Source organism: Morone saxatilis, unplaced genomic scaffold, assembly GCF_004916995.1.
Source record: "Morone saxatilis isolate NCDOM2014 unplaced genomic scaffold, NCSU_SB_2.0 Contig24, whole genome shotgun sequence".
Classification (NCBI taxonomy): Eukaryota; Metazoa; Chordata; class Actinopteri; family Moronidae; genus Morone; species Morone saxatilis.
In genome coordinates, this window is record NW_023339807.1 from 21,057,040 (window position 1) to 21,077,405 (window position 20,366).

A 20,366-nucleotide genomic window follows, 5' to 3' on the forward strand; every position below is an offset into this window, starting at 1 on the left:
CACACACACACACACAGCAGTCTTTGTGGATTGAAAGGTCTAGAACAATGTAGATCATTCATTTCTCCCCACACTCAGGGAGAAATGAATGATCTGGGGCATAGCATATTTGTGTGTTCACATTCTGCACCTAATGATTATTCTCATTACTGATACATTTTCCAATATTGATCAGTCTTTAATTGGTTTATAAAATAGCAGAAAATAGTGAGAAACGCCAGTCACAACTTCCTTTCACATTAATGGTCGGATTGTTTAAGATCAGGTGAATGGATGTTCTCAGTGAGTTAATGCTGAGATTTCAGCACTCAAGTCAGGTCTCATATTGTATGTAACCAACTTATACACAACTCCTGCATCATGAAAGTCTTTTAAAAGAGAACATGTTCTTTTAAATTTGTATCTATCTATCAATCTAAGTTGTCATCAATCTTCCCGCTCCTCCTGCTGTTATCTGTATAATTTGAGATATCCCGACTCAATTTCCCACCTTCACAAGAAGCTATTTAGTGCCATTTATGCTTTTAAAGCTGCTTTTTATAGCATGAGCTACATAATCCATCGGCGTTACGTTTATGTCAGTCTCCTGACACCCACGGGAGAAGAAGCAACTCTAAAAGGAGATAATCCTTCACTGGCCTGTTTTAAGAAATTTATGATCACAGCCACGTCTCTTTATTTATGGCCTCTTGGTTGATTTGAAAATGATCAGTTGGCATTAAAAAATGACTGGAGGCAATTTAAACAAGATGTAGATATTAATAAATGGGTAAATGTGTTTCATTTAAATATTTTGTACTTTTTTAATTTAGCTTTTTGTACTAATCCAACCAAAAACTAATAAAACAAAAACGTCAAGTTTTTTTAGGTGGCATTTTGCGGTCACAGATAATCTCATTTTAAGCACTGGGATTTAAAATTGAGCACGAAAAGGAAGCAGTGCATTAAAAGAGAGATCACTGTCAGCCAGATGCTCTTTGTTTCCCATTCAACACAACCTCATAATCTCAAAAAATATATTGTTTATGTTGTTATTCCTTTACATGAATGGGCAGGATATAAGGCTGAAACAAGCAGACAGAGCTGCAGAAAGTCGAGCCAGGCAGCGGAGAAGTGAAGCTTGGCCAAAAGTAAGAAGGTTACACAACCTAGATTGACAGACATAGACAGTTTGGTTGAGGAGCTGGCGGGTTAGTTAAGGACTGAATTGAGTGAGCACATCTGGAGCTGGACGCAGTGAGGATGAGGATATAAGACTAGACAGGAAATTGGATGGAATCTCCTAAAATAAGAGGAAAGGAACAGATTGAGGCTGATAAAAAAAATAAAATAACAGCTTGTGCACTTTGTATTTTGAAATTCAAATTTACATTTATTTAAGAAAAAGACAAAGAAAAGAAAAGTTTCTGAATGATAGAATATATTACAACAGTTAAATAAATCCTTTATGGCTCATAAAACCTAATGCATCTGATGGTATCCTTAACTAATGGATGCAGAAGAGACACACTTTGCTTTCACAATGGCAGCATGGAGCCATTTAGTCTGCAAATGGCTTAAACATTAAATCACGGCCGAAGGAAATCGCTGTCGAACAACCGCAGCATCTTCTCATCCCCAAGCCATTTGGTTCATTCCATCACTTCACTCCAACCAATGCATCTGTACAAATTGGAAATTACATTACTTATAAGCTCATCATTTTAAGTAGAAAGGGTAGAACATAAACTAATTATAACTACTTGAGTGATGCACTGCTGCAGCTTTTTAAAAGTCTGATTTATGGTTTATACTTAAGCTTTAGGTTTGATACTATTTGTAGTTTTTACAAACTTCAAACTTTCTTAAATTAAGAAAATGACACATTAAAATAAAGGAATGTATGTAACATTTTTGCTTTTTTTTTCACCAGAACAAGTTTGATTTCTGGTCAATCTTCCCATACAAGTTAAATAATTTAGCAGAATCAACTCTCCATGCTTTTATATGACAACAAAAGTCAACTCTTCTTGCAGTTGAGTGCGTTTTTAACCCCTGATAAAATATTATGTCATCATTGTCTTCAAAGGTTGTACAAGCCTGCTCTACAAAACTTGCAATGGCTGCTACATACAGCATATAGGATGTCTAGATCTATATTTATTGCCTTCTACAAACAGCAGGCCTTGTAAACAAAGAGCTCTCAATTGATGCTCTCCATCTGAGTGGCTCTCTGCCATCTGAACAAAAAACGTGCACGTGTTTTCTAGAAACTATAACAGTCTCTCCCTAGTGCCCCATCTGCAGCTGCTGTCAGACTCTGAAGCCTCAAAGCTGCCTGAATCTCATTCTGAAGAGTTTAATTTTGATTCTATTTCAGCCTTTTCGATTGCAACATTCATTCTAACCCATAAATCTAGAGCAAGATACTGCGCCATTGTGCCCTAATTGCAGGCTATGTGTCCTGCTAGCACGCAAGCACACACACACACACACACAAGCTCCTGTTCATCCAGCTGTGTGACAGAGGTCTGTAATACTGGGGTGCCCTGTAGTTGCTGGAGGTGAGTGAGGGATGCTTTGAAGGACGAGATGACCTTCCACATAGCTCGATTGTTATTTGTAGGGCAGGGAACTCATTAGTCTGGCAACAATCATTGTTAACACCATCAAAATAGTTGATTAAATGTTATGCTCTGCACATGCTGTTGACATATTCTCTTGAAGCTTATAGCTGTGAATAGATTTCTTAGTTTTTCATATTTAGATTTTTATCAGAAAAAAAATAAAAAACATGTTATGAGCACAGACCGATTTAGACACGAGTCCCTCCAGGAAGTTACGATCACAACAAAGAACACAAATTTAACCAATCTCTGTGAATTCTGTGAACACATCGCTGTGCAACTTGCTTATTTGTAATGCGTATTGGACGTACATAATAACACTGCAGAGAGTTGGAAGAAACCCTGAATATTTCAGCTCTGACAATCACTCAGGTAGGAAAGAAAAAAGCAGAGGGAGTTTATATCCTGGAGACAGACAGACCATGAAGAAGAGAGACATCAAGCTGGATTGCAACAACATCAGCAGCAGTGATGTACTGCTTCATACCACTCATACACTTGAGTGAAATAGTGCTTCTGGAAATTACCTGTGTGTGTGTGTGTGTGTGTGTCCTTGTGCGTGCCAGAGCCGCACAAGGGCAGACAAGGACAAACGAACATTATGACTCAGGACATGCAGATCATTTTCTTTGTGTGGAGAGAGATTTTTGAACAATGTGTCACCTGTCTTGACAAAAAGGACAACAGCTGACTTCTATATTGAAGTCAGAACATGTTGAAAGCTTAATAGTAACGTTTCAGATCAGTATATAGTATAAATATTTTTAGAATAAAATTGAATTAAATGACTACATGTATATGAAAGGGCCATTGAACTGATAATGATCACCCGACTCTGTAGTTTCCCTCATCTCTACAGGGCGTTTTAACATCTTTCAGCTCAGTCTTTTGGTTTTGCAGCCTGCAACTTTACTGGTCAGTCATTATGGAGAGAGATAGTTGATTGTCAAATACAGAAGCTTTGGGTTACCAAACCGCCTGTATTTAACAACCTGGGAGCACAAACGCTACCTGTTGTGTAGTTCACTCCAAGCCACTTTATTTGTTTCCCATTTACTATAACCAAAAGTATCTGTATTTGACGACCTGGGAATAGGCCTCAACAATTAACTATCTTTCTCCAGAATGACTGACCCCACCTTAACTAATAACATTAATCGGACAACCATTTAGGTGTCAGTGAACTGGCATGCACAACACCATGTCTCTAAAAATTCAATGAAGACATCATTCATAGTTGCACATATGCCTATCCTTCTGTCACAGGTCAAAATGTCCGCCCATGTAAAGCTTTGTAGAGACTACATGTAATATTTTGGGACAAGAAAGGCTTAGTGTTAGGAACAAGCTGAAAAGGAATTCATGAGGACAGAATGAATGTGAGCCTTGTGTTTCATTCTTCATTCTTGCAGAACAAAATGTCAATTTCAATAAGAGCCTTTGTGCATAAATTACAGAGCTTAAAACAGAAAGGAATGATTGAGATTAACATGAAACTAGACAGCAGACAGAGGGATTTCTATCTGCATCAAAACATGCACAAAGTAGTAATAGAGAATTAAAAAATTGGAATTTGGGTTAAGTTACTCTCAAAATGTATTTGTGGTTGCAAATAAAAATAAACGTCACATCTAGGAGATGGGACTCTATACGATTGTAGTAGCAGATATTTGCTCATTCGTAATTTTTGTGTGTGTCTTTTTTGTTTGTAAAGTATTATGAGACATATGTTGTATGTCTCTTGTTTTGGTTTTGGGACAGAATCTTTTTGATCCAAGGGAGCAGTTGTTTTAAGAAAATATATAAAGAAAGAAAAGCAGGCAGGGATTCATCTTGCCTGTTCTAACAAAGAGTCAATATACACTGACAGCTTTGTGGAGTAAAATGAAAAAGATGCTTGCAGAGCAGTGTATGTTAATGGTCTTCTTGTTCCAGTGGAAAGTCTCTTGCTCGCTTGGTGTCAAGGGAAATGTCATGGATGCTTGGCATTTCCCCAGGTCATGTATGCCTACAGTATGTGTGTGTGTTTATGTCGGTGGTAACCCAGCCATGGAAACAGATGTTGTCCTCCTTCATCTTTGTTTGCTGTTGCTTATCCAGTTTTCTTTCCTACCTCTCTCTTATGGCTAGTTCGGCAAATTTCCTTGACCCATGTTGTATTTCCTTTAGCTCCTGGTGACATGCTAAGCTAGTTAACCTCAGAGGGTGGATGGTCTTTTGTAAAGCTAAAGCTATAAATCAGTTTGCTTTGTAGGCCTCAGGGGTATACAGCAACTGATATGAGGGATTAAGGATCCAGCCTCCTGTCAGGAAAAAAAACTCCTAATCTGCAATTTCTGGAATATCCGTTGCATAATCCTGAACCTCAGTCCACAGATTACGCAATGGATTTGCATTTTTGATGCTCTGTGTGTGTGTGTCCTGCTGCTGAATCGTTGCTGAGGCAGTTTGGTTGCTCTGACTCTGTTTAGTCTGCATTTTGTATGTGCAGTTCCTTTTGTGTCTGCTTGCATGTTTGTCTCTCTCGCTCTCTCTTTCTCGCTGTCTACCTAACTTGCTGTCTCAGCTTCGGACGGTCAGCAGTATCTCTGCTCACCTTGCACAATCTCTCCTCTCCCTGCGTCACCAGCCTCCCTCTGGATTATTACCTCACACTGTCTGTGTGCTGCTGTTCCTCCTAGATTATCATCTGTCTCTTTTATTTTTTGTTCTTTCTGTCTTGCAATTAAAGGAATCTCTTCTGTCTTCAGACATCCTGCTGTCTGTCAAACCTGTGCTTTGTTGTCATTGTAATGTGTCTCCTCTGTCTGTGTTTCAGGTCTCCCCTCCTTTTCTCTGACCAGTTAATGTCAGCCATCTGAAACCCTTCTGTGTTATTCTGCATGAGATGTCTTGCTCTTGTGTCTGTCTGGTGTCTCTGTGGCTTTCTGTCTCTTTCTGCCTCTCTGTCTTTTCTACACAGCAGAAGCTGATATGATGGAGTCTCTCACAGACTTGAGTCAAAATATCATTGCACAATATGTTTTATATGTTTCAAACATTTCGTGGTGCCTATTTGCAAAAATGTCTATTAGTTGATTCCCTGTGAGACTTTACAAGGGACAAATGACTTTCATCAACCTCTACTGGCAGGATTAGCTGCAGCACTGACAGCTGGTGCCGTTTACAGCAGCCTGTAATTAACACAAACAATCAAGTCACATGTGTAAGAGACAAGAAAGCTAATTAGAGCAGAGATTAAAATAAATAAAATTATATAAAATAACACAAAAAAATCATTTTCCACTCACTGCATTGCTCTCTGTGAATAAGTACACCTGTTCTCTAAGCAGTTCAGAAGAAGTATTAGAAAATGTTGTTTTTTCTCAGGTCTGTTATAATGTAGAGCGCCTCAGCAAACCCACCTCCCAGAAAACCCGAAAACCCAAGACCCCGGCCTTAACCGAACCCTGTTGTGTAGGTTCAGACATTTAGGTTTTGTAAGAGTCTGTGTAAGTGCTACTTTAAAGGACAATTCGGGTGTATTACAACTTGGGTCATATTTTTATCTTACTTTTTATCCAGTTTTAAACTACATTTTTACAATACACTTTTTAAATCTTGGTTGTTTTAAACATATATTTTAACCAGATAAAGGATTTTAGTCATCGGACTTCTGGATCTTAAGTTATCAGAGAAACAAGCTGAGGTAACGTTAGCAGCAGCTCGACTGGCAGGCCCTTATGGATGTCCCTTGTCCACTGAACAGAACTGGAGAAACACAGATTTTTTTAGGTGAAACGTCTTTATTCAGTGTTTTTACCGATTTTAATCACTGGATCCATTTGTTTCGTAGAGGAGGAGACCTTTGCGGATCATTAGATCCCAGTAAAAAAAAACCTCCTGAACGGTGAACATGAAGGACTCCTAACTGATGTGCGACGGCAATGGCGGTGAAGACAACAACTCCCACGATCCCACTCTACACACAGCGTCATCAAACTTTGTCTTTTGTTACTGCTGTGACGTGAGAGACCTCCTAGTGGCGGGAATTACATATTGTACATTTTAGGCTCTATTCCATTTAGGTAAAACAGAGTCAGGGTGCTGCTTTTGTGCATGTTGGCTCACTGGAAGACTCTGCTACATTAAATGGAACAGAGCCTTAATTAATATCACCCTACTATTTCTGGTCAAAATAGCTGCTGTGCAAAGGGTCTATTATGAAAAGCAGCAGGTCAAACACGAATGAGTAAGTTGTCTGTGATGAACGTTCACAACAGAAAGTTTGGGTAGTTTTACACCTCACCTTCGTTTTCTCTTCCAAATACGTTTGGGTGCTTGTTTACAACCCGTGTGATCATCATCTGACACATTTCAGATGTCTGGTTACATTCCCATGTGTCAGCAAATAACCTGGTGAGAGCTAAGTTATTTACTGATGAGAAACAATGTCCAAAACTATAAAAATATAAGACCCAAGTTGTATGAAACTGTCATTATCATTATGTTTTAAGCAGACCCAATAGGCCCTGATGAAAGGATCATCAATAATGTACGCTATTACGTTAACAAAATGCAACTAAATACTTTCTTGAATATGGCTTTGGTAAAGCACTCAGCATATTTGAGACCTTAGATCAGCAAAAATCAAGTGTGTAACCTCTGTTCAGGTCCACTGAAACCACTAAAACTGGAATAAAATCAGTTCCAATCATTCATTTGGGTTTAGTCGTTCTCAGGTCCAGCTGGGTTTGGGTTCTGTGTTTGGTTTTAAATGCATGGGTCCATCTCTTGTTTAAATGTGATGGCAAGGGGTCCATTTAAGTTTGAGTTTGATATTTTTGGGCCTGTGAAGTCTTACATTATGTTCTTAACTTTCTCTTCTCCTCCTTCCCCTTTTTTCTCTCCCTCTTCTCTCTCTGCAGTGCATCAGCCAGCATTAGGCCTCTTCCCTCCTGCTTCCCCATCTCCCCATGCTTTTGCAGAAATGGCTGTTACTACTGAAGCCTGTGCTAACTTTCTCTTTCTTTCCTCCTCCCTCATTCCTCCCCTCCATGTTTATCCGCAGTGTGGTGGCATTACTAATTCTGATAAGAGTCACTTTGGTGCTGCAATATTTGCATCCCAGGGAGTAAAAAATAGACCTTTGTTTTTATATATTTATGTACATGAGGCCATGGACGATGTGCCGCCTTCGTGAATCTCAACCACACTTTTAATGATTTCACATCTTAAGTTCATCTGATCAGCGTTGTGTTTCCTGTCCTCTCCCTCATTCTCCCTCCCTGCCATCTTGCGATTCAAAACAAAAGCATCCCCAGAGGTCAAAGTTGAGAATAGCACAAGATCATTGGTTGAGAGCCATGCTGAGGCCTCAGTGGAAACTGCAAGGTGCAGTGTGAGAAAGAAACATGTGGAGTTACAGGTGTGTAACTCCTGGCCGATGAGAAGTATGTGTCATGGTGATGATGGCATATATAGACTCACGCTTCTATATATGAATTTAGCTCAGTTGCCAATTGACAGAATGCAAGAAACTAGTATCGCTCACTGCAACCTCTTTATTTCCCCTCAATTTCACGGATTAAAAACACCTAATATGTACATTACTAGATCTCAAAAAAACAAATTAATCAAATTCACAATAACCTATGAACTGAAATGATGGGTGGAAATAAAAAAAATGCAAGAAATAAGCATATGCCCGTTACAAAAGGATAAAAAATAAGCATGCAATGACCATTGGGAGAAAGCACGCAAAAATACAAAAGTTACACTAGCATCGTTTTGTAAAGTACTGTTTAGACAGTTTGCCTGCAACTGCTGAGATACTGGAAAACATTAAAGCTCTCCCATATATCAACCTTTCCCTCGAGTCACGGGTACATAAAAAAGAGGATGACAGCCACCCACGGCTCTTACCTCTGAACCCTGTGACCTGCAAATAGACAGAGAACAATAAAGTGATACAGGAGGTTTCTAACTGTGTGTTTTTCATCCTTTCCACTTTGTAGCCTCTCTGTGCTGTGGAGCCTGCGTGGAGGTGGACTCAGACACAGAGGCCGTTGTCAACGAAGGCTTCAAACTGGGCTGCATCTCATGTAAGATGAGGGGCGAGGTGCAGGCCATGGCCTCCGTCAACTGGTACTTCAGAGCTTCAGATGAGACCGAGTTCTCCCACGTGAGTAGCAAGAACATGGCAAGCTTTGAACTTGTAGTACTCTGTGATGATTTAAAGAAACAGTTTGAGAAATGCACTTAGTTCTTCTTGCAGAGAGTTAGATGAGAAGATTGATATCACTCTTGAAACTCTGAACTGAATGAAGCTAGTTGAAACAGCTAGCCTGGGTCTGTCCAAATGTAACAAAATCGATTTACCCTAAACTCTGAAAGTCATTAATTTACACTCTATATCTCATTCTGTAAAAAGAGTGTAAATATTAGAATTTATAGTTCTTGGATGGGCACAGTGACTTCCTGGACGAATTGCTGTGCCGCCAGGGCAAGAAATAGTCTTGCACATAACCCCCTATAAAACCACAATTTGTTTTTAACTTAATTTATAAATTACTTTCAAAACTAAAATTACAGACAAAAGTGAACACTAAATTTTATGCAAAAGGCCCAATGAAGGAAACCAAACTCTCCAGATTTCACAGAATATCTAATGAGTGCAAAGCCTGCTGCTGGCCCGCAAGTCTGATTGTGTCTGTAAATGTGGGTTTCTATAATGGAATCAGCAAAGTCAAGAACAAAAAAAAGTTGACAGTTCCACCATTAAATTCATCCATCACGTTAAATGCAGACAGTTTTCTCCCTGATGAAATTATTTATCACGTGCCCAAATAAAGCATTAGATCAAATCAGCACAAAGCCACAAACATCCATAACAACAAGGTTCTTTCTCTCCTCTTCTGGGAAACGGCTGCAATGCATTTATCATGAGAGAGAGCAGAGTCTTGCATTTTTCATGACAAGCTTTACCCCTCCACTTTCTGTGTGCTGGAAGAATTTGCTAACTGAAGGAGTACTCACCATACAAAGCTAAGAGGCCATTACAGTTTATACTTATAGCAGGAGAGATCCCATTAGTCCTTTTGGAAGCTGTATCCACAAATTCACCAGGAAGTGCTGAGGTGAGGCTGTAACTACAGTTCGGTCGATACAGAAAAACAGCGGCAGCGGTGAACTGGGGATACGCGGTGTTGTTTTCCTCAAGCATGACAGGAAAAATGGAGTTTGTTTTACACCTACCAGCATCCAGGAGCAACAGCAGTATTTAGATATAGTTTCATTTATTTACCTGTGTAAACAAATGGGACTACAAGCCACACAAAGGCTATACTTCTATATATATATCATTTTCACACAGTCTCTAAGAATCTCTTATTCATCTGTGCTTTAGAGCTCCGTTGTATATTCTCTCACTCTTTATATTTATATTTGTATACAGTAGCTCCTTTTTATTGTCTCTTTTATCATATCTTTGTATCTTATATTGATCATGAGTCTTACGCACCAATGTACCAAGGCAAATTCCTTGTATGTGAAAACTTATTGGCAATAAACCTGATTCTGATTCTGTAGTGCAAACTCACATAAATACTCAGTAGAGCATGAAATCCACGGCTGAAAATAGTTCCGAACAAATGCACTATTTGTTCCTGTTTGAGTAATGTTTGTTAAAAACTACCGTGCCCGGCCGTTTGACTAAATTTTAAAGATTTACATCATCTGTAGGAACCAATGGGCTTGGGGCTGTGCGCTACAGACAGGTTAGGGAAGTAAGAAAAAATTGTGAAGCTTTTTTTCATGAGATTTGTTGACAGTAACAAAAATAAAGTATAAACATGTTTCAAGTATCTTAATTTTCAAAGCATACTGATATGTACTGCGGCTGCATGTAAGTAGGGAAAATCACATTCATCAGCCCAAAAACTCGCAATAATGCAAAAACAATTTGGATTATAACTTGCAGAAACACCAGTATGGTGTTTCAAAATGCCTGAAACCATGTTATCACTTCGCTAAGAATGTTCACTGTCTCCATTTTGCTTTGTCTCCCTCGTTCTCCTCCAGTTATACAGCTATGAAGATAAAATACCCGAGATCATTGACCCACGTTTCTACGAGCGTCTGGACTGGAACGGCAGCAAGAAGACCAATGACCTACAGGACGGCTCCATCTACATCCTCAATGTGACCTTCAATGACACGGGAACCTACAAGTGCATATTCCACCGCACCCTCGTATATACATACTACGAGTTTCAAACCAACATCTCCAAGACTATCATCATGAACGTGGTTCCAAAACGTAAGGACAGAAAGGAGGGATATTGTACTATATAATGATAATATGCCAGTGTTATATGTACAGTATCTTGTAGCCTGCCGCCTGAAAATGGTACAAAAAGAAAATATTAATGCAGGTTTAAAGAGTAACTTGAGGTAATTAAAGTTCAGAGCTGGGTTGGTTTTCTGGCCCACAACTTTAGTATTTTGTTTCACAGTAGGCTGTTGTTTATAGCGAAAAAAATCCACTGTACACTACCTGCACTACACTACTAAAGCAGACAGAGAAAGTTAGCCACCTTGCATGTGCACATCTAACTGATAAAGAGCCACATAGAGACCAGAAACAGAGCTAAAAAAGAGAATGCGCACTGGACTTGCATTCACCAGGTGGCCACAAGCTCACCGCATTAATGTAAAGGTTGATAATATTATGTGTTGCTTTATAGGAACAGTATGTAATACAGTATGCATTTTTTTTATTTTTTTTTACTTGTTGTGATGAGCAATAACCTTTAACTTATGGATGTCAGATAGGTTACCTGCGTCTTCAGGAAATCATTAATTATGACACCCTGTAATTCAGGACAGGAGGTTATAAATTATGACTCGTAGCTTTAAAAAAAAACATGGCCTGGGCATCCCACGTCCTTTTCACAGTATAAATTCAAACCAGTCTCCATTCCATAAGCATGCAATATATCTTGCCTTATCTCCCTCTCTGTCTCTCTAGTCACCCGGGGACTGGCATCCATTTTGTCTGAGGTGATGATGTATGTCTCCATCATCGGGCTGCAGCTTTGGCTGGTTGTTGAGATGATTTACTGCTACAGAAAGATTTCAGCAGCAGGAGAGGAAGCTCTGAGAGAAAGCGCGTGAGTAACTTTTAAGACACACAAACACCCACACACACAGGGCCAGCCTCCCTCCAGTGCCAGACCTTCATGTCCAGATCCTGCTGGGCCGTCCAAATGTCCTGATGCGCCACCAACCACTTTCACAATCTGTTTCAATCTGTTCTTTTCAAGATAACAAACATTTCCCTTTTTCATCGCTGAACTCAAATCTTGTTCTGATTCTGATTCACTGACCTGTTTTTCCCCTTTCCTCTTTCTTACCACTCTCTTTCCTTCAGGGCGGAGTATTTAGCTATAGCATCGGAAAGTAAAGATAATTGTGCAGGCGTACAAGTGGCAGAATAGCACCGGTAGGTCTGGATTCTCACTAAACCTGATGTCAGTTTCTTTGTGTGCTTTACTTTGTTTATGTGCTTATACTTTATTTGTGTCATTGTTGTATTGTAACCACCACTAGAATACAACTGATACATCTGTTTCCACATCTGCCCCTATACGTTTTCTTTGAATATATGATATCTGTACTTAAACAACAACAAACCAGGACAAAAAATGTAATGTTTTGGTCCCCGAGCTCAGTGTTCCCCTTTTCTCCCTGGTTCTTTTTAGCTTGTTACCCCTTAATATGAAGCAATGTCTACATCCTGTGACATGTCTCTGAGATATGAGTAGCTCAAACAAGTGATTTTCTCTTCTCAGATTGTTTTATTTGAAACAATTTGGACACCTCAATAATAAGACATTTTCTAGGTAAATGTGGAAAAAGCTGATGCACACAAGTGTCTGTTTTAAGAAGACAAGGGGACTGGAAAATTCACTGATCCTGCCATCGCAGACAAACTCATGCCCTGTAATCCTGTGACTTTTCTGTTAGTGCCATCATCCAGTCAACATTTCAATGTGTCCAATATTTTGGTTTATGACCGAATACCTGCAAAACTAACTCACCATACTCAACTGTGTAATGTAGCAAATATACAAATATATATATATATGTCATTGTGAGCATGTTAGTTTGCTGATGTTAGCATATAGCTCAAAGTCTCACTGAACCGCTAGCAAAGGCCTAAACTCTTATTTTTTCTATGTATTTATGTGACTGAATTTAGGCCCTTCAAGTCACCTATTGCTACAAATTTAAAGATTAAAATATGGTTTGAATTAAACATGATTTTACAACCACTGCTAATTTTCTACTTCAGCATACATGCATCTCTGGTTAGCCAGCATGCTACGTTCACCTTTCATTTTCAAAATGACTGACCAACCAAATATCAAATTCATTTTACTAAAGTTGAATCTGTCCAACAGGTAGAGAGGTAGTTTTCTCAACCCATCCAATATTTAGAGATTCAGATTCAACAGATTCAATGCAGGAAAAACAGTAGTGAATCAGTATACATGGGGTTTAGCCCCCAAATGAGCAATTGGTGTTCAGTGTACCTACTTTGTTCCTTTCTTTAATTAAATAATTTCTACCCTCAAATTATTTCAGTTAATTGTGCCCTCAAATTGCTTCATTTATTCTCCTAATTAAATTGTTCTTCTCCCCTATTTTAATTTATTTAGATTCAAGATACGTAGAAATTAGAGCATTGTGTTCTCTACAAGCTCTCAAAGTTTTTTGAGTCAGTTGATTCATTCATTTTCTTGACAGTTTGAAATTTTATGTTTCAGGTCAAGGAAGCACTCAAGGCTTCCTTGAGGAATCTCACATCCACTCTCATGCCCTTTCCTCTCGCCGTCACCCATCTCCCGCCATCCTCTCCACATGGAACCACAGAGAGGACAAAGATCTTCATGAAAAGATTTTTTAAGTGACTTTCTGCAAAAGGATGGAAAGGACTGAACTGTATCCAGTTCTGAGGGACACGGGGGATGCATCCGGTTGTGGTCCAACAGGACAGAGGGGGAGAGACCGAGAGGGACAGTTGTAGTGTATATAGGTGTATAAGTAAGCGCAGATTATCTTTAAACACATGTAGAGTATATTATAGGCCTGCATTGTATATCTGCATGCTTACAAGCTTATCAACAATCAACATCATGCTTCTGATGAGTTTTGAATTAGTTATGTCATATTTCATTTCACGCCGTGTTGGCATCAGGGTTTGACCGATGCAGGTTTTATAAAGGCAATTTTCAACCGAACATATGTCAGTGTTTCCTGGTAGGTTCATGAAGCTGTGGTGCAATTAAAATGTATTTTTAATGATAAATCAAAACACTTTAATAACAAAAAACAAAAAGATTTTTAAAAGATTTGTTTTACTTTTTAATAGTGAGACTAAATTAAACTGCTAATTTTCTAAGAAAAACACTGCTACAAAAGCTGATATTTGGCCTGATATTCATTTTGTCCAGTTTTAATGCCAAAAAATTACAAGTATTTGGTATTTTTCTGCAGAATTTCATTAAAACCAGCCAGTAAAAGAAAGACAATAGCATTTAGAACAAAATACACTCAATAAATGGAAAAAAAACATAATTGCAGGTCCACCGTATCAGTGGTGTCCGCCTAACAGGCTGATAAATAAATTGGCAAACCACTATCAATGGCCCAACCCTGATGGAGAAAACATCCAAACCTTTTATCTATTTTTTTTAATATTGGAGCGTAGGTGATTCATGAATGTCACATATCAGCTGAAAGTCACTGTATGTAGTTATATCTGCAGGTTTAAACACAACAACTGGAACGTGATCGCCCATCTCTCTTATGTTTTACTTCAGGATGACGCACTCAAACATCTGCTCACCAAGAGAAATGTTATCTGCATTTAATGTGAACTTGCTAAATGTTTAGTTAGTCACTGGAGAAGTACTCTCTTGAGTTTGGGTTACTAGCTCTCAAACAAAGGTACATGCAGTCATTAGGCACTGTAAGGTGTAGCTTTAAATTATAGAAAAAATGTGTTTTTAATATTTCATAATGAACTGGGGAACCAACTGAGATGAGATCCTGTTTTATCTTTAATTCTCAGACAAAACACATTAATGTTTTTACTGTTTTCCTTTCCCTTGATCCTGAGAGCTCATAAATCTGATAAATAAGTCAAATTTATCAATTTAAAGCTAAAGAATACCATTTTAACTAAAGCAAAACGACAGCAGGCTCAGTGCTGATTTTAGCTGCGTGCAAGTTTTAGAGCTGAGAGAATGTATCACTTAATTTGTGGGTAAAAATGGCACCGAAGTGTGACTTCCTGTGAAATATGAGAGGATGATTCAGTCAATTTCACCAGACCAGTTTGCATCGCACCAAAAACAGTTTATCCAAAGTTATATGATTTTAGCTTAATTTGTGTACAGTGGAAACGTTCCCACTGATGTGTAATTTCACACAAATGTCTTACTGTTTTTGTAGAAACTTAAGGGCTTGGCAAATTGCTATTATCTAACTGCCATGGGCAAATGTACCACAAAACCTGTCCAGTGTGCCTCCCAGCGTGAAGCCAGTGGAAACCAAAAGGAAAGAGCTGAAGCCTTGTTGCAAATCTTTAGTGTAGCAGCTGTACTTCTATTTCCAAACAGCCAGTTATTGACTATTGGTGAACACTAGATGGCAAGCAAACACTGCCATTCTGCATGTTTACTGTTCATCTCTTTTGTACCAAAAGAGTGAGTTTGATACATTTTGAGATACTGAGAAGGGGGCCACATGTATTGATGAATTAATACAGAATAACTGCATGCTTACTGGTGAAATCATTAAACAGACTAAACGAGCGAGATCTTCTTTAAAGGCCATTCAAGCAATTGTATACACCGTTTCCTTTACTTTTTGGGTATGCATCAGTTTACATCATCTAAACGCCTTTTAGTGCACAGATGAACCAACCAGTGAAATGAAAACCACACTGCTCCCCACATTGTTGGTCTGCTTTGTGTCCACGTGTTTTCTTTCAGCAACGGATAAAACTGTAGTTCGCGTGTAGGTGTGGAAATGTTGCTTGCCAAAAAGAAAAGGGAAGTGATACAAAGAAATAAATAAAAATCCATGTGAGAGAATCAGCCATGTATCTGTTGTTATTTAAAATGGTTAATGTGTAGGTGGTTGATATGCAGCGGCAAGAGGCAATTTTTAAAAGACCAGCAGTGTCAATACAACATGTAAATTTGTATTTTTCTAAATTTTAAGATTTACAAAGCCTTCTCTACACTTTTTATTTAACCAACTTAAAAAGGGACATGACTTAATGTCTAGTGGTTGACCGATGTGAGTTTTTTAGTGGCAGATGTCGATATTTAGAGAGCAAGGCAGCCGATGATTGATATATAATGCCAATATAACAAACAACAACTAACAAAGGAAAAGTAATACATTTCCATTATTCCATGCACATTACAATCTAATATATTTAGCCATCTTAGCCATTAACATGTTGTTTTAGATGGAATTATTATGAATTAGTAGAAAAATACATTGCTGTACATTTCAGAATTGGCATTTAAGGGAGTACAGTACGTCAGAAGAGACGTCATTCAACTACATTACTTTGTATACAATAACTTAATATATATTCAGTATTTAGCCAGTGACGGTTTTAGATAAACATTTAGAGAGGAAAATTAGGTTTACAGCAGGATGCATTAGACTATTTCACTCACTTCCCAAAACTCACAAGGAGGGGCGCTAACATTGTTTCCTCAGCAGCCACACTGACAACCAGCAGATATTAAGTTTATCGGCCTCACGAGCGCAGGTATCGGCCGATGCTGATTATCTCAAAATGCCAGATAATAGGCAGATCTAATTTCTTTTTTTTTTTTTTTTAAAGCTTAAAATGAATACAGTTTTACCTTTTGGACATCTTATAAATGTAATCTTAAACTTCCCAACCTCTACTTTCTAAGCCTTTCTATTAGCTATTGCTGGTATTGCTGTTCTATATCTATATTTTATTTTGTTGTTGCTGACTGGATGTCATTGTAAATAAGGGGGCCCCTCAATAATCTCTCAAGCATATAAAAAATAAATTGAATTAATGAATGAAATGCCTCTAATAAACCCACTATGTGTACTGTATCACCCATCAGGCCCGGTATTTCCCAGCATGTCTGCTTGAGTTTAGTGACATTTTCCCCAGGAGTTCAAACTTCAAACTTCTGGTTAGAAGATAGCCACTCTGACCTTCCTGCTAGACACAAACTACCTCAATTTGTTGAAAGATGATTGAGAAAAACACATCAACAAGACTAGTCCCTGAGTCAGCGCTCTTGACTGGATTATCTTGAACAGAGAATTCCTCTTTAGATAAGATTACAGTTAATTTACAGAAGCAGCTCTCTTATCGCTGTGTGAACTAATGTGAAGCAATGTCCTTGATTTAATCAAGGAAAGGCTTTTTACTTTATCTTACCTGCACAAAGTTTACTTTGGAGATCTGAAATAGTCGACAGAAAACTAATCAGCAACTATTTTGATAATCAAGTGGTAACCATTTCATCACATCCTGTGCGCTTGCATTTTTATCTGTATCGTATATGATAGTAATATGATACGTTATTCTGAATAGCTTCTGGTTTGGACTCGGATAAAACACCGATATTCCTTGTCACACCTGGCCTACTGGTAAATGATGAACAACATTTCATACACTGAGCAAGTGTTATCAATGATGAACATAATAATTAATAGCATCCCTCCTTTGGAGCTTCTTTTGTGTGTCATTCAGTGACTAAAAGAATAGACACAAATGCCAATAAATAAAAACAGCCAAAAGTGTTAGTTTGTCAATATTTCATCACTTAAACTTGTCACTGTAATGCTGATGAGAAACCAGAACTGAAACAATGAAACTATATTGATAATTGGTCACCTGAGTGATTTCTTACACAGAAAACCTTCTCCAGCTTCACAAATGTTAAATTTGCTTTTCTTTATATTGTATGATGCATCATAATTGTTTTGAGTGGCAGGTAGTGTAAAGCGCTTTGGAGATTGCTGAAGATTAGAAAGGCGCAATTCAAGTAGTCCATTTATCATTTATTGTTTGAGTTTAACAATGTTTATGCTGCTTTTGAAGCACCTTTAGAAAGAGATTTGACTCAATGAGTCTTTTACCTGATTAAATAAATGATATATATACACAATATAAAACTGAATATTTGGGGGTTTAGACTTAGACAGAACATATTTAAATGTCAACTTGGGCCTTGGTATATTGTGTGATTGGTGTTTTACCATTTACGGATACTTTTTTGGCCCAAATAACAGACAGATAAATCAATAATAATAGTTCCACCGTAATGCACACCAGATCCTTGTGAAGTGAAAACACACAGACTCAAAGATGAGCGAGGAGTTGTTGCATGTTTTAGAACTTTTCATTTCTCTCCATGGCGTGGTGTACAATCACATCTTTACAGTACATTCTCATGCCCGCTCCTGATCCGTCTCTCTCTCTCCCTCAATCTATCCCAGACCCTCCCTCCCCACCTCCCTCCCTAAATAAATATTACACCCTTTTGTTATCCGCGGGTGGCCATGCACAGCATGGCCCACATGCTTCTGTAGCCGCTATTATCAGTGAAACAGAGAGAGAGAGAGTGAGCGGGTGAAGGGGGAGAGCACGGAGAGGAAAGAGAGGAAGAGTGGGCTTGAGTGATGGGAAGAAGAAGAAGGAAACAAAGGAGGGAGTATAGATGGGTGAGATGCTTTAAATCATCAGAGGACAGAACTGAGTGGACGGAGAGGACTGGCTGAAAATAAACAACAAATAAAGATGACAAAATAATAAAGATAGAAAATGAAAAAAAGAACAAGCAACAATAAAAAGAGAAAAACAAGCGAGTCAAATTATGAAATTCATATTACAAACACAAAAAAAAAAAAAAATACTGCAAAACAGATTCCCTTTTTCTTCACCTGGGCCTACAAAATTCTGGTTGGTCCTTTCATCTTGAAACGCCCAGCCCAGTTGGACAACGAAGTAGCAGTTCTGATACTTCGGTTTCTACCTGATCCAAGTCTAAATCCTGAACTGGTAAGGTCTGGCTCTGTGATACAAAGAGTGAGCAACCAAATGTGAAATCCAAAAAACGAACTCAAGAAACGCTAATATGAAAAATGTAACATTGAGGACTCCTCATGAACACACGCACGCATCTGTCAAGTCAAAATCTTCTTTGCTTGGTTTTTTTTTCACTGCCTCTACACACATTCACACACAACTCATTATTATTATTAATATTATATACTACTTTGTTTGAAACATTCAAAAAGTACTAGAATCACTATTGTCATTATTGCTGTGACAGTAATCCTTCTCGTGTAGCTCCTCTTGGTCCGCACGGCAACAGCAAATCAGAGCACAAAATACCCACCAAATGACTTCTTAAGAGCAGGACAGGACTTCAGTTTAAAAGTCATTGGTGATAATAAATACTGTAACAGTCAGAGAAACAGTCAGACGCAGCTTGCTGTCCTAACAAACAACCCAACACACTGATTTTGAAAAAAGATAAAACCCAGACAGGACTGGGAGGAGTGGGAGGGTGTTTGAGAGTTCTTCAGATGTATAAATTACATCTATAATTAAGGGTGAAAATTAAAGTGTCTGATGTTGAAATGTTCCTCATCCCCTTTCACAGAGGACCGACAGCCTTTGAGGGGGCTCAAATCGGACATGGAAGAACACATCCCTCGCGGAAAGAGCGAGAGAGGCGCCGTGCTCCTATCAGCGCTCTCCCCTCTCCTTCTGGGTGTTCGTCACATCCACACAGCAGGTGGTGTCCCCCCCCCTTTTTTTTGTATCAGCAGGCATTCAACTAGAGGCAAAGGTATCTAAATGTTCCCAGGACTAGGAGGAAGAACTCCCACTTTCCAGAAATCACTGATCCCTTCCCATTGCACCTTTGAAATGTTGCATGTCAGGAGAGAAACTGAAGTCTATGATAGTCATAAAATGGTTCTGTTTTGTTTTTTTGTGAAAATTAAGGAGGTCTGAAATAAAGTTATTCTGAAACACGTTTGGCCATTTTGAAATGTCTCTTGAGGAGTGGATGGTCTGAATCGGCCCACCAGTGGCCTGTTTCCATACAGTACATACAGATGACTTGCAGCTGTAGGTAGATTATTGCTGTGGTCCTGATAGCTTCCAGTCTGAATGAGTTCACTGAAGTTGTAACTGGTTGAGGCTGAAGGCAAACGTTGCCATTTCAAGTCAGTCAGGCGAGGAGAGTTGTGGGTAATGTAGTCCCCTGCATGTCCCACTCCTGGTTGTCGATTTTGGAAAATTAGGGAAAGAGCAAAACCAAGTTGCAGAGGCCGCTCTTTTCTACCAGGGTGTGTTCAGAGTTAGGAGACAATCAGGGGAGGGGTGGGGGGGACTCAGGCCTCAGTCCCAGACTCTGTGAGGATATCATCAGGGGGGTCCTGCTGCACCTCTGGGACCACGATGCCCCGGTGGAGCTTTTCTAAAGACTGCTTCATCTGGGAGATAAACATGGAAGGGGTGACGGGGGAGGGGGTGAGAGAGAGGTAGGGTCAGACATGCTGGATTACATAATGCTCTGACGATCCAGCACACTATGAGCAGTTTGTGTGACGCATGCAGTTTATGCTGACTGGACCCTGCACAACTGAACCACACGCAATTTATTTCACAGAGTAAAATAAACA

At 38.9% G+C, this 20,366-nt stretch overlaps 2 protein-coding genes across 3 annotated transcripts in view; one reads left to right on the top strand and one right to left on the bottom strand.

The window, feature by feature from the left end:
• scn1ba (sodium channel, voltage-gated, type I, beta a) overlaps window positions 1-16,738 on the top strand; it is a 19,218-nt gene extending 2,480 nt beyond the window's left edge. The window contains exons 2-6 of one of the 2 annotated variants that reach the window (XM_035672469.1): window positions 8,603-8,769; window positions 10,668-10,905; window positions 11,617-11,758; window positions 12,019-12,090; window positions 13,418-16,738. In XM_035672469.1, coding sequence (XP_035528362.1) covers window positions 8,603-8,769; window positions 10,668-10,905; window positions 11,617-11,758; window positions 12,019-12,085 — 614 coding nt within the window. In that variant the 3' untranslated portion in view covers window positions 12,086-12,090; window positions 13,418-16,738. The remainder of the gene's footprint in view (window positions 1-8,602; window positions 8,770-10,667; window positions 10,906-11,616; window positions 11,759-12,018; window positions 12,091-13,417) is intronic. The other variant, XM_035672470.1, reaches the window with a different exon arrangement.
• A 1,549-nt stretch (window positions 16,739-18,287) lies between these two features.
• Window positions 18,288-20,366, bottom strand: part of LOC118335936 (protein Aster-A-like) — a gene marked incomplete at its 5' end in the record, with an annotated part of 14,414 nt that continues 12,335 nt past the window's right edge. Inside the window, 1 exon segment of the mRNA XM_035672447.1 lies at window positions 18,288-20,177. Coding sequence (XP_035528340.1) covers window positions 20,076-20,177 — 102 coding nt within the window.